Genomic DNA, 14,303 nt, shown 5'->3' with positions numbered 1-14,303 from the left:
TTCTTTGCTCTTTATCTGTTCTTTCTCTACAGCCCCTAAAGTGTTGACAGGCTCCTATCCAAGCGGGATACCCGAGGGCAGCAGTGTCCCGACAGCGGTCTGGTCATCCTGGGAGTGTCGGCCTGGGATTGGTCTACCGCCTGGCTGGAAAGCTAGCCTAGAGCTGCGCAGAGGACCGGACGTCGTCATGACAACGCCGTCCAGAATAGGGGGGCGGGGAAACGCGAGTGCGGAAGTGCCTGCCGGGCGGGGCCCCCGAGGCCCGGGCGTCGCCATGGCAGCGTTGGGAAGGGGTGTGGCCTGCTACGGGGCGCCCCCGCCCCGCGGACCCCGCCCGGGCCTGCACCGCGGGCGGCGACCTCGACGCCCGCAAGGGTTTGAAACCGTTTTGTGGCGGCGGCGGCGGCGGCCAGTCGGAAAGCTTGCACGTAGGGGCGCCAGTTCTGGTTTTCCCGAATCCCTTCCCGGGCCCCCACGCGCGGGTTCCCGGTGGAATTTTGTGCGGGGCGGGGTCTCCCCGGGCCGGCCGCCGTCCAGGCCCCTGGCGCGCGCCGCTGGGGTGTCCGGGCGCGGCGGCCGCGGCTCCGCGTGCGGAGAGGGGTCCGGGCGGCGCGGCCCAGGGCTTCTGACGAAGTTGGGGGCAGGAGGGGTGGGTCAGCACGCGGGGCCCCGGCTCCCGACGGGACGGCGCCCGTGAGGAGACGTTGGCGCGCGGCCGCGGGGTCTGGTCTGGGTCCCCTCCCTTTCCCCGGGGTCCCTGCGCGCCCCCCGCTCTGACCTTCTTCCTCTCTCGGGGTCCCCGCGCGCCCCCAGCTCTGACCTTCCTCCCTTCTCCCCGGCTCCTCTCCGGGCCGGAGCACTTCCTTCGCAGCCGGGCGGGGGTCCTGGGCGCTCTGGGGGCGGCCCCTGGGAGACCCGCCCGCCCCCGGCCCTCAGGGCGGACAGGGCTCGACTCCAGGGTCCCCGGGACGATTGCGGACCCTGCGCGCGGCCTGCCCGCTGATCGTCGTGGAAGCGGGTGGAGAAGCCGGTCGCGGGGACTCCAGCCGCCCCGTGGGGGTCAGGGTGCGGCGGGGGGCGGTCCCTGGCTCCCTGGCCGCTGGCCCCAGCGTCCCCGGTCTCCGGGGCGATGCCACCCGTCGTGGGAAGTGCGGTCAGTGCCTGGTAACTGTCCAAACACCCGGAGGTGCGAGCTGGTGAAACAGACACTGTAAACGGATTTCAAGTCTTGTTAATGACCCGCCATCCACTTGAAGTATGATTTGATTGAGCAGAATTGATTTTAGGCGACTCGGAAGAGTGTATTTATTTCGCGTGACCTCTGAGAGATATCTTTCTTTGGGGGTGTGGCCGCGTTTCCCCAGGACCTAGAATGTGTGCGGCTTTCTCGTGCTTTGCTGATTTCTAGGACCGCTGAGCACCGTCAGAAGCACATCTTAGCCCATTTCCTAGCTGTCAGCAGAGACACCGGTATAAAAAAAGACCATGAGCTAAATATGCTAGAGCTATAAGCAAGTCATCCAGCTTATTGCTTTTTATGTGATTAGTAGGCACACTCAAGTATTTTAAATCTAACTCAAAAGATATAGCTTTACTTATTTTTTTAATTCTAATAATTTAAATCTGCAATTCTAATAAGTCATACATAATAAAACTTTTTGATTAGCTGGGATTAAGCTACCAGTAAGAGGTAGCTTAATATAACATATAACATATAATAATATAACATATAACATATAACATATAACCTACCTGTAAGAGGTAATTCCTTAAAGGTTTGAAGCAAGAATTCTTTGACGGTTTGAACCAGTAACTTAATTTTGTTTTCGTTTTGTTGGAGAATAAATAAGGGATAAGGAAAAGCTGAGTTTTAGCATTGACCAAGCATTGACACTGATTCTTTACTGTGCTTTTTAACAAAATAACTGTTTGGCAGCACTGGGCGTTGGTTGCTGCATGTGGGGTCTTTAGTTGAGACGTGTGGGATCTAGTTCCCAGACTAGGAGTGGAACCTGGGCCTCCTGCACTGGGAGCTCAGCGTCTGAGCCGCTGGACCACTAGGGGAGTCCCTCTTAACTGTGCTTTTAAAAAAATGTTTACTCCAGTATTGCATATTATTATAGCAATTTGATTGCCTTTCTACTTTCCAAATTACTTCTTGGAGGTATTGCTGATTTATATTTGAATGGCCAACAGGTCAGATATAATGAATCTGAGAGCTGCTGGTTTCAGAGTTTGAATCTGAGTTTTATGCTTAATTTCATGACTAAGTGAGTCATTTTACTGTTGAGTTTTCATTTCCTCTAACACTGAACATTAACATCTTCTGCTTATGTCAAAGGATTGAATGAGAACTAGCAATTATAAGGAATCTTTGTTTTCAGTTCAGTTCAGTTGCTCAGTCGTGTCCAACTCTTTGCGACCCCATGAATCGCAGTACACGAGGCCTCCCTGTCCATCACCAACTCGCAGAGTTTACCCGGACTCATGTCCATCGAGTCGGTGATGTCATCCAGCCATCTCATCCTCTGTGTCCCCTTCTCCTCCTGCCCCCAGTCCCTCCCAGCATCAGGGTCTTTTCCAGAGATTTTTGTTTTAGCGGTAGCTAAAGACCCTGATGCTGGGGAAGATTGAAGGCCGGAGGAGAAGGGGACGACAGAGGATGAGATGGTTGGATGTGGCATCACCGACTTGATGGACATGAGTTTGGGTAAACTGCAGGAGTTGGTGATGGACAGGGAGGCCTGGCATGCTGCAGTCCATGGGGTTGCAGACTCAGACATGACTGAGCGACTGAACTGAACTGATGGGCTCTCTCAGGCATATGTTTGATTATGTGGGCAAGATGAACTGTTTAAGCCTGGAAGTACACTTTAGGTCAGAACTGTGCTTAAAACTCTGGGTTTCTATGTTTCCATTTGTTTGTTTATCCATTTGATTAATTGCTTTTCAGCTTAATGATAGTAATATAACATCTGGCAGTGATATCTTGTTACCAGCTTTCTGTTGGTACTTTCTGTTACTGATGGAGTTATGTAAATTATGCAGCTAGTTATTGTAGGAATGTAAAACAAAACCAACCAGCCAGATAACCCCAGGCCAACTAACCAGTCATTGTTTTTATTTAGTCACTAAGTCGTGTCTGACTCTCTGCGACCCCATGGACTGGCCCACCAGGCTCCTCTGTCCGTGGGATTTCCCAGGCAGGAAGACTGCGGTGGGTTGCCATTTCCTCCTCCAGGGGATCTTCCTGACCCAGGGATTGAGCTGTCTCCTTGTGTCTCCTGCATTGACAGTTGAATTCTTTACCGCTGTGCCACCTGGGAAGCCCTAACTAATCATTAAATGTGATTAAATAAAACAAAATTTATGTTAACCAAGTCTTGAATTCAGAAACGTGTTTCTTCTGCTGTAATGTAGAAGGCACCATGACCAGTTCTGGTTAACAGAATTAAGGGCGATAGTATTTCTATTCTAGATGAACTATTTGGTATTTGGAACAGAATTTAAAAAACAAAAACAAAAACCAACCACAGAGGTACCTTGTTTTACTGCACTTTGCTTTATTATGCTTCATAGATACTGTGTTTTTAACAAATTGAAGGTTTGTGGCAGCCCTGCCTGAAACAAGTCGATCACTTGCCAACAGCATCTGCTCACTTCATGTCTCTGGGTCACATTTTGGTAATTCCCACATTTGAAACCCTCCCAAAAGTGATTACAAGTGATGGATAGTGTTTTTTGTTTTTGTTTTTTTTAGCAATAAAATATTTGTAAAATTAAGGTATGTACTTTTTTAGCATAACGCTATTGAACACGCCATAGACGACAGTATAGTGAAAACATGCCTTTCGTATGAGGGAGCTTCCCTGGTGACTCAGATGTAAAGTATCACCTGCCGTGCAGGAGGCCGGGGTTCCATCCCTGGGTCAGGAAGATCCCCTGAAGAAGGGAGTGGCAAGCCACTCCAGTATGCTTGCCTGAAGAATCCCATAGCCATTCCAATCCTTTTTTATGCACTGGGAAAGCACAGTGTTCAGGTGAGTCGCTTCACTGTGACGTGTGCTTCATTGCTGTGGTCTGGAACAGCCTTCGGTGTCTCTGAGGTCGCCTGTATTTGTCATGTGGAAGTAGGCTGTTCATTTCTTCAGGGAGCTTTTATTTACCAGTCAGTTCTTCAGCTTCTGTCACGTGCATGTGATGTACGAGGTGCCTGCTGAGATGTGTCAGACACGGTCCCTGCCCGCTGGAAGCATCCACAGATGGTGGAAGATGAGTAAATAGTATGCAGTTGCGTGAAGAGTGAAAGCACGATAAATGCTGCCCCACAGCTGTGAGCCGTGCACACTCGGATGGAGCGAAGAGTCTGGGCAACGCGGGGCAAGCCTCAGAAGGGCGCTTGAGCTGCATTTCCTGACTCGAGGCAGGGGGAGCGCCCGTGAGGATGAGTGATCCTCTAAGGCCTGAGCGTGTGCAGACCAGCGGGGCGTTCTGATGGTGCATGGTCATCGTGGGGCAGTTAGTGAGGCAGAGTGTGTGTGTGTGTGTGTGTGTGTAGAGTGGTCATCCGTGGGGCAGTTAGTGGTCCCTCTGTGTGTGTGTGTATGTGCAGGGAGTGGTCATTGGCGGGGCTGTTAGGCTGAGTGTGTGTGTGTGTGTGTGTGGAGAAGTGGTCATCCGTGGGTTGGTTAGTTAGGCCATGTGTGTGTGTGTGTGTGTGTGTGTAGAGAGTGGTCATCCGTGGGTTGGTTAGTTAGGGTGTGTGTGTGTGTGTGTGTGTGTGTGTGTGAAGTGGTCATCCATGGGTTGGTTAGTTAGGGTGTGTGTGTGGAGAAGTGGTCATCCGTGGGTTGGTTAGTTAGGCCGTGTGTGTGTGTGTGTGTGTGTGAAGTGGTCATCCATGGGTTGGTTAGTTTGGCCGTGTGTGTGTGTGTGTGTGTGTGTGAAGGAGTGGTCATCCGTGGGTTGGTTAGTTAGGGGGTGTGTGTGTGTGTGTGTGAGGTGGGGGGAGTGGTCATCCATGGGGCAGTTAGTTAGGCTGTGTGTGTGTGTGTGTGTGGAGAAGTGGTCATCCATGGGTTGGTTAGTTTGGCCGTGTGTGTGTGTGTGTGTGTATGTGAAAGAGTGGTCATCCGTGGGGTGGTTGGTTAGGCCCTGTGTGTGTCCATGTGTCTGTGTGTGAGTGTGTCTCTGTGTGTCTATATGTTCGTGTGTGAGTGTGTGGAGAAGTGGTCATCCGTGGGTGGTTGGTGAGGCCCTGTGTGTGTCCATGTGTCTGTCTGTGTGTGAGTGTGTCTGTGTGTGCGCGTCTATATGTTCGTGTGTGTGTGTGTGAGTGTGTGGAGAAGTGGTCATCTGTGGCTGGTTGGTGAGGCCCTGTGTGTGTGTCTGTGTCCGTCTGTCTGTCTGTGTCTGTGTGTCTGCCTGTGAGTGTGTGGAGGGGAGAGACAGGCTCGGAAGGCTCCGTCTGGGCTCAGCGGTCGCCCGCACCCTGGAGGCGGAGGTGAGGGGCTGAGCTCCCGGCCCAGGACTGAGGGGGGAAGCGGGAGGGCGTCCTCTGACTGAGGGGGCACGGGAGGGTTTGGAGGTGTTTCCGGATATTTGTTCTTTTTGTTGGGGTGACACAGCGAGGAGGTCGTCGGCAGGGGAGGGAGAGGGCGGTGGGCGCCAGTCAGGGCGCAGCCCAGACGCGCAGCGGGCGCGCATCTCGGGAAGACTCGGGAAGAGCTGGGAGCTGTGGGAAGAGCATCTGGGCGTCGCCCGACTCTTCCTCTGCATGAGGAAGGCCCTGAAGTGGGAAGTGAGCGGAGGCCGGAGCGGCCGGAGCAGCCTGAGCGGCCTGGTCCCGCTTTGGCGCGGCCCTGGAGGAGGAGTGGTGAGGGGCCCCGAGCGGGTTTTCGCCCACGGAGCCTCGGTCAGGGTGGGAGGGCGGCTGAAGAGCCGTGCGTGGGAGCCTGGCCCCTCCGGCCAGACCGACCGGCTGCGTGCGGAGCCCCCGTGAGCGGAGCCGACCCTGCCCTGGAGGCACTGGGGCAGGTTAGTGGGACAGCAGGGGGCGGAGAGGCCCAGCAGGGCTTTTCTCCAAACGTGAGTTGCAGATTTGAATAAATGACGCATGGGGACCATGTATCACATAGAGACAGTGCCCAGGCATTTCAGAACTTAGAGGAACATGTGGATTCTTGAGTAGATTTTAACTTAAGGAGTCTTGTCAAAACCTATGTTTCTGATTTTGGGGTTCACCCCTTTATAATCAGTGTTTTTCCTGTTGATTAGGAAGAAACCCGAGGACCAGTATTTTAAGTTTTTTGATGGGAATTAAACATTGTACATTTATCGATATTAAAACTCACTTTTCTGGTATACAGTTTGGTTAATTTTTGCACATGCATGGAATAGGTGCTTACAGCCCGCACAGATGGCATGTGGGACATCCTCAGGACCTGTGTGATTTCCTCCCCCGCCCCGTCCCATTGCTGACCCCGTGAGGGAGCCGCATGCCTGCACTTTTTCTGGGTGCCCGTAGTTCCTGTCTTTTCTAGGGTGTCACACAAGGGATATGGTCATGCCGTATGTGGCCTTTGAGAAAGACTTCTTTCACTTAGGCCAGCGCATGTGCAGGTCACCCATGTTGTCGGGCGTATCAGCACTTCTTTCCTTGTTTTTCATTGTGTGGATGAACCACAGTTGGTTTATCCATTTCCCAGGGGAGGGACACTTAGTTGGAGTCCAGTGTTTGGAATTGATTACAGAAGTTAACCAATGGTTACAGAAGAAAAAAGCTGGTATAAACAGTACCTTCAGGTTTCCATATGAATATAGATTTTGTTTCATTTGGATAAATGCCTAAGACTAGGATTTTTGAGTCTTATGCTAAGTGTGTGCTTAACTGGCTAAGAAATGTCTGTTTTCCAGAGTGGTTTCACCATTTTGTGTTCCTACCAGCAGCGCGTGAGTCTTCCTGTGGCTCTGTGCCCTTAGCAGGTGTGGTGGTGGTTGCATTTCTCAGTTTCGCTGTCCTCGTAGGTGGGTAGTGATGTCTCAGTGTGGTTCTCATTGGCATCTGTCTGCTGATCAGTGATGTAAGGCGTCTTCACCTGCTTAGATGACAGCTGTGCATCTTTTGTGAAGGAGCTAATGTTTTTGCTGATTACCTTTATTGGGTTGTTTGTTTACTTGTGGTTTAAAGTTCTTTATGTATTCTTGATATAGGTTCCTTTTTGAGATGTATGCAGTGTTTCTTCCCAGTCTGTAATTTATCTTTTCAGCTCCTGGACAGAGTTCTTTGCAGAATAGAAGTGTTTTATTTTGATAAAGTCCAATATATCAATTTTTTCTTTTATGGATAGTGCTTTTAATGTTGTATCTGAGAAATCCTTGACTAACTTCAAGTCATGAAGATTTTTTTTCCCTATGTTTTCTTGTTTTACACTTAGGTCTGTAATTTGAGTTAATTTTCAGTTCAGTTCAGTCCCTCAGTCGTGTCTGACTCTTTGTGACCCATAGACTGCAGCACGCCAGGCCTCCCTGTCCAACACCAACTCCTGGAGTTTATTCAAACTCATGTGCATTGAGTTGGTGATGCCATCCAACCATCTCATCCTCTGTTGTTCCCTTTTCCTCCCACCCTCAATCTTTCCCAGCATCAAGGTCTTTTCCAGTGAGTCAGCTTTTCATATCAGGTGGCCACAGTATTGGAGTTTCAGCTTCAGCATCAGTCCTTCCAATGAATATTCAAGACTGATTTCCTTTAGGATGGACTGGTTGGATCTCCTTGCTGTCCACGGGACTCTCAAGAGTCTTCTCTAACACTATAGTTCAAAAAGCCTTAGTTCTTCAGCGCTCAATTTTCTTTACAGTCCAACTCAAACATCCATACATGACTAATGGAAAAACCATAGCTTTGACTAGATGGACCTTTGTTGGCAAAGTAATGTCTCTGCTTTTTAGTAAGCTGTCTACGTTTGTAGTGTTTATAGTGTTTCTTATAAACACTATAGCTTTATAGTGTTTCTTAAAATCAGGTAAAGTGAGTTTTCCAAACTTGTTCTTCTTTTTCAGAATTATTTCTGCTGTTCTAATTCCTTCAACTTTCCATGTAAATTTTCAAGTCAGCTTGTGTATATCTGTGAGGAATACTGCTGGGAATTTTAGTGGAACTGCATTAAATCTGTAGATCAATTTGGGGGTGTTCAATACTAATGAATTTTATTTGATCTCTTCCAACAGTTATGTAGTTTTCAGCATACAGACATTATTATTTTAATTTTAAATATTTTACAGGCTGAATTATGGAAATGGGAAGTGAAGAAGAAAAATGGGAGAAGCTGGATGCGGAATTTGATCACTTTGTGGTAGATATGAAGCCTTTTGTTCTAAAATTACCCCACAGGTCAGGTAAGATTATGTTTGAAAATTAGGTTCTTATCATTAATTTTTTTCTTTGTATTATTTAGCCAAACCAATGAACTTCCAATATGGAGAGAAAACTGAATTTGTTCAGTAACAATTTTCATCTTATAAAGGATTGTTTACTCTGAGCTGTTCGAGGGAACAGGGAAATTCAGCAATGATGATGTCTTACTAAGCCATGGCAAGGTCTTACATGTTACATGTCCATGTCAGGAGCTTAAACTGCATGAATCTCTCAAGTTAGCTGTAACAGTTTTTTCCTCAGACTTTTTCCTCCTCCCATGGAAATGGTTCCTTTCAGGAGCTTCCTGTACACCTGTCTCTGACCCTTTTGTTTATTAAAGCAGAAAATAGTCTGTTATCTTCCCTGCTTATTGGTCGACTGAATAAAAATCAAGTGTGGGTGAGTTTTTGTTGCTGTCTTGTTTGTAGTTCCTAACCTGTTACCCTTTGAGAGTTTTTGTCTCAAGTCAGAGATTTTCAGATAATGTAAGGTTTATCAGAGAGCAGGTACAGAGACTGTGAGGAGCTTGGAAGCTTCTCTAAGTTAGGGCAGCCGTAAGGCTGGCTGTAAAAGTAAATCTGTTTTGGGAGCTTTTGAGTGGAGGGTTAGGAGTGGGGACAAGAAACTGGCATCTCCCCAAGTTTTGTCCAAGTTCCCTCTTAACTCTGAGACACCTAGTGAACTTCACATTCAGAAGAAGGAGCCAAGTCAATGTAGACCTTTACCCCAGGGAAGGGGGGTGTGGTGTGTGAGTCCCAGTCCTGTGGTCGTCCACCGGACAGGCAGGGCCTGCAGCCCGCCGAGTCTGGGGGTTTGGCTCAGTCTTCCCTTCACGCTCTTCCTCTGGCCTCTTCTCCTGCCTTGTTGGATGGTAACCTCTTTTTTGTTCCTCTGCTATTCTTAAAATGAGTACTTCCTGTCCCATGGCTCATTCAGTTAGTTGAACTAGTATTTAGTGGTGTTTCTACATTGTGTTCTCTTCTGATATTCACTGTGTTTTTTCCTTCTTGTGTTAGATCTGCTGATTAAAATGTATATTAAAATCTCTCATTATAAATGTACTTCAAGTCAAACTATGTTCATATTTCATCTTTTAAAAAGGGATTTGGGGTATCTAGAATGGGATTAACTATAATCTTTGGTTTGTGACTCATTGTGGAAATTAGTACATCCCTGGTGCTTTTTTATGCCATTAATTCATAATGAAAGCTCAGAAACTCACATCCCAGTCAAGACCTGACCATTCATATAACTTCAATCTCATTACAGTTAAATTCTACTTCGTTTCCCCCGATTATTTTAAGTAATGAGTTTTTTTCATTAACCAAATGGCTGTACTAAGCTCTGTTCATTTGTATATTACATGTTAATAGATTTCAGTTTGCTCTAGGACATATAGAAATACACAGTTTGAAAAACCGTTTACTTAAGTTGATCAGTTTTACTTACTGTTTTCTTTTTGCACAAAGTACACCCGATATTGGGGCCTCCCTAGTAGCTTGGCGGGTAAAGAATCCACCTGCAATGTAGGAGACCCCGTTTCAATTCCTGGGTTGGGAAGATCCCCTGGAGAAGGGAAAGGCTACCCACTCCAGTATTTTGGCCTGGAGAATTCCACGGACTGTATAGTCCATGGGGTTGCAAAGAGTCGTACATGACTGAGCCAGTTTCACACCCAGTATTTCAAGAAGTTTGTTTGTTTTGTGATTATATAATTTTCAAAACTAAAAATACAAAGTTCTTTAGAGACTACTCTCATACCTGGAGTGATAAATCCAGGCTGAGCAAAGTGGTAAATCAACCCCAGGGATTTTTGTAGCTGCAACAATAAACGAATATGACCTTTAGAGACTAAGAGATTAAAGCAGATTTATGATTCGTGTTAGATATATAATCCTTAAATTGAGTTAGACAGAAAAGATTAATGTTGAAATAGACTTGGTGAGCCCTGAAAACAATTCTGTGTCATGGTGAGATGAGGCAGTCAATAGGCCATTATATGTGGATTAAACCATGGTACATTTTTAAGGTAGTTTTTAAAAGGATAATTATTTTTCAAAATTAAATTTAAATACAGTAAGCCTCAAATATTTTTAGAGAGGTTAAAAGAAAACCCTAAATAAATCATTGACAAATCCTTGAAAATTATCAGCTTTAATAAATAAAACACTTGAGATTCAATTTTAGATTGAGTTTAACATGCTTAAGTAAGTTTTCATTTTCTCTCTCTTGGTTTTATAATTAAAATTATAGAAAGATTTTTTCAATACAACTAAAATTATTTTAGAGATGATTTTTGGCAACACTTTTGTCTCAGAGATTTATCTGATGGTAATCCTGGAACTCTAATCTACTGATAAGAGTCTGGCCCAGGGGTGGCGGGCTGCAGCCCTTGTCCCCATCCCGCCTGCGGCCTTTTCTGTGAAGATTGATTAGAAAACAGCTATGACCCCTGGTGGATGCGTGGTGCGGGTGATTCCTTGCAAACTTGAGACGTTGTGTGGAAGATCACTTGGGCCTGCAAAACCGAAATGTTTGCTGTCTGGTGCTTTACAGAAAAGATCTGCTAGCCCCTGTGCTGGACGAGAGCAGATGTTTTATGGGTCTGTAAGGGAATGTTGTGTTTTCTGAGAAATGCAGCCTAACAGCCCCTGTGTGTGTCTAGAACGGCAGCGGTGCGCACTCTGGATCAGAAAGCTGTGTGAGCCTTCAGGTACCGGCACCGGCATCCAGGGCAGGAAGAACCGCAACTTGTACGCCAAGCTCCTGCTGCACATGCTCCGGCGGGGGGTGCTGGAGGGCCCGTTCACGCAGCGCCCCGAGCCAGGGACCCTCAGAGCCCTGCCTTCCTACATGGTAGGTGTGTGTGCGCCAAGCGCCTTACCGCCCATGCCCAGGCAGGGGCGCTGGAGGGCCCTGCTTTCCTACCTGGTGGATGTGTGTGCGCCAAGCGCCTTACCGCCCATGCCCAGGCGGGGGCGCTGGAGGGCCCTGCTTTCCTACATGGTAGATGTGTGTGCGCCAAGCACCTTACCGCCCATGCCCAGGCAGGGGCGCTGGAGGGCCCTGCTTTCCTACATGGTAGATGAATGTGCGCCAAGCACCTTACCGCCCATGCCCAGGCGGGGGCGCTGGAGGGCCCTGCCTTCCTACATGGCAGGTGTGTGTGCGCCAAGCGCCTTACCGCCCATGCCCAGGCGGGGGCGCTGGAGGGCCCTGCTTTCCTACCTGGTGGATGTGTGTGCGCCAAGCGCCTTACCGCCCATGCCCAGGCGGGGGCGCTTTAGGGCCCTGCTTTCCTACCTGGTGGGTGTGTGTGCGCCAAGCGCCTTACCGCCCATGCCCAGGCGGGGGTGCTCGAGAGCCCTGCTTTCCTACCTGGTGGGTGTCTGTGCGCCAAGCGCCTTACCGCCCAGGCCCAGGCGGGGGTGCTCGAGAGCCCTGCTTTCCTACCTGGTGGATGTGTGTGCGCCAAGCGCCTTACTGCCCATGCCCAGGCGGGGGCGCTGGAGGGCCCTGCTTTCCTGCATGGTAGATGAATGTGCGCCAAGCGCCTTACCGCCCAGGCCCAGGCGGGGGTGCTCGAGAGCCCTGCTTTCCTACCTGGTGGATGTGTGTGCACCAAGCGCCTTACCGCCCATGCCCAGGCGGGGGTGCTCGAGTGCCTGTTCACACAGCACCCTAGGGTCATTTATTAAGTTACAAGTCCTAGATAGGCGTTAGTTAAAACAATTATTTTGCTCCGTGATTCAGTTTTTTTCCACCTCGAATGGAAATAGAGATTGGGCTCTAAGGGGACTATACTTAATTGATTTAGTCACCGCCCAGTATTCTGCAATATTTTTAAAAAGTTAAAATTTATTATTTCCCACTGATTTTAAATAATTTTAATTTTAAATAATTTTAAAATTATTAATTTCCCACTGATTTTCACTGGATTACATTAATTTTCACTGGATTACACTAATAATGTATAGATGTCAGTAAATTCTAGCTTCTGAAGCTTTCTAGATGTTAACATGAATTTGAGCAAACCTCAGAATAGTGAAGGTGAGGGAAGCCTGGTGTGCTGCAGTACATGGGGTCTCAAAGTCAGACACAACTTATCCACTGAACAGCGAGTATGTTTTACTTAATGTATATGAGAGGTGGGATTGAATGACTTCTAATGTTTTATATGATCTTATAAAATGACAATAATGAGAGTTTAGAAGTGATTTTCTGTACTTTGATTTCATTATCAAAAATCAGCTTTGTTACAGAGGCAGTTGGCATTGCGCTTGGTTGATTAATATTCAGTCTTGGACCTCATAACCGTGAAATATGTCTTGGTTTATGTGGTGTTTGGATACTTGAGAAATCTGTAGGTGTTGGTGGTTGCTGATAGATGTATATTTATTAAAAAAATAAAAAACCCTGCAAAACTTTTGTGTAGTATATTTTAAGATTTTACTTTATTTTATCAGTTAAACCAAAGTTCAGTCAAGAGGCATGCTGCACGCTAGATAATAATTTCTGTTATTCATGGCAGAATGTCAGACTTTTTGATGAGATTCTGCTTTATATGTTAAAACTATGGCCATGCATTTTCTTAAGATCAGTCGTCTTTGGGGTGGTAGTTTCTTGACTTGATAATTGATTAAGCATTGGAGTGACTTTCTCAATGAAAAAGAAACAGCTGTGCTTGTTTGACTTGGGGTAGAGGATCGTGTGTCTCCCTTCCTTAGAGAAAAGTCCCTGGAGACTTTTTTGAGTAGGATTGGGAGGATTACAGTTAATGCAAACTTTATATGCAGAGTTTTCTTCAGAAATGTGTCATGAAGCCTGTCACCCTTGAGAAGAAATAAATGGGCTGGTGTCTTTCTTCTTAATGACTGAAGATAGAACATTTTCTGAGGCATATTCAGATGTTGAAATACAAGTGTACCATATCATGTTTTCCCATTTGCACTCATTTTATGGGATCATAGGAAAGGGCTTTAGTTTATAAATAATAATAATGATGTAAAAGCCTAGAGACCTGTCTTGGATTTTTCGGCTAGGTCATGGCATGGCCAGAACTAAATTCTAGGTCTTCAACTCTGTTATTCCTAATGATGAAGAGGTTTCTAATTTTTATTTCTGATTTTTATTGATTTTGGTTTCTCTGCCTACTGATTTGTGTGTGTGTGTACATGTGTGTGCATGCACACAGGGTAATGATCACAGAAAGAAATAGGAGAGCACAAAAATTGTCTTTTCAGAAAGCTGATATTCCTTTTGTAATATAAGTCATTATTATCATATGTGTCTGTCATATAATTTTATGATTTATCAAATTTAAACAACATAATTAAAATGTGAGCTATCCATTTTTATGTATTTTAATATTTCATTGAATGATACGTTTTTATATAATTAAACTTGAGTATTTGAAAGGTTGTTATCAAACTTGAAACTTGATGGAAATCTTAACTGATTATTTCATTATATAGTACATTTTGAAAGAATAATCTTTCTAATTTTTAAAAATCAGTCCATCTATTTTGATGAACCAAATCCAGCACAAGCCAAAGGGTCCAGCCCGGATGGATTACCGGACTGGGTGGTGGGTGAGCTGGGGACCAGCGAGCACAGATGCAGCGAATCCCGGGAGCTTTCCCCTGGAGAAGATTACTCCTTGGTGCAGTCGCCGACCGATGTCCACAGGTATGCCTGAGCCTGGGATTCCACGTGTGTCTCATCATTTAGCTTGTCTTTGGAACTGGTTAATACATTCCATATTTCCTTGTTTTTTTATGGTAAACAGTTGGTTTACTTTATGTTTTTGCTGAAGTTGAGGGCTATGAAGGAATGTCATGTTGGTAAAATAAGTGTTGCTTTTCCACTGATGGTATATTGAAGATTA

At 46.7% G+C, this 14,303-nt stretch overlaps 1 protein-coding gene across 8 annotated transcripts in view; it reads left to right on the top strand.

The window, feature by feature from the left end:
* The first annotated feature begins 240 nt into the window (after nucleotides 1-240).
* The window catches only part of CEP112 (centrosomal protein 112), a 303,426-nt gene continuing 289,363 nt past the window's right edge, over nucleotides 241-14,303 (top strand). For 2 of the 8 annotated variants that reach the window (XM_070480129.1, XM_070480124.1), the window contains exons 1-4: nucleotides 245-428; nucleotides 8,284-8,397; nucleotides 11,082-11,272; nucleotides 13,932-14,104. In XM_070480129.1, coding sequence (XP_070336230.1) covers nucleotides 8,292-8,397; nucleotides 11,082-11,272; nucleotides 13,932-14,104 — 470 coding nt within the window. In that variant the 5' untranslated portion in view covers nucleotides 245-428; nucleotides 8,284-8,291. Of the gene's footprint in view, nucleotides 429-8,283; nucleotides 8,398-11,081; nucleotides 11,273-13,931; nucleotides 14,105-14,303 lie in introns of those variants that run through there. The other 6 variants (XM_070480130.1, XM_070480128.1, XM_070480126.1 and 3 more) reach the window with 6 other exon arrangements.

Source organism: Odocoileus virginianus, chromosome 17 (genome assembly GCF_023699985.2).
Source record: "Odocoileus virginianus isolate 20LAN1187 ecotype Illinois chromosome 17, Ovbor_1.2, whole genome shotgun sequence".
NCBI classification, from domain to species: domain Eukaryota; kingdom Metazoa; phylum Chordata; class Mammalia; order Artiodactyla; family Cervidae; genus Odocoileus; species Odocoileus virginianus.
The sequence above is the reverse complement of the archived record's forward strand: the minus strand, read 5'-3'. Positions and strand labels throughout refer to the sequence as shown.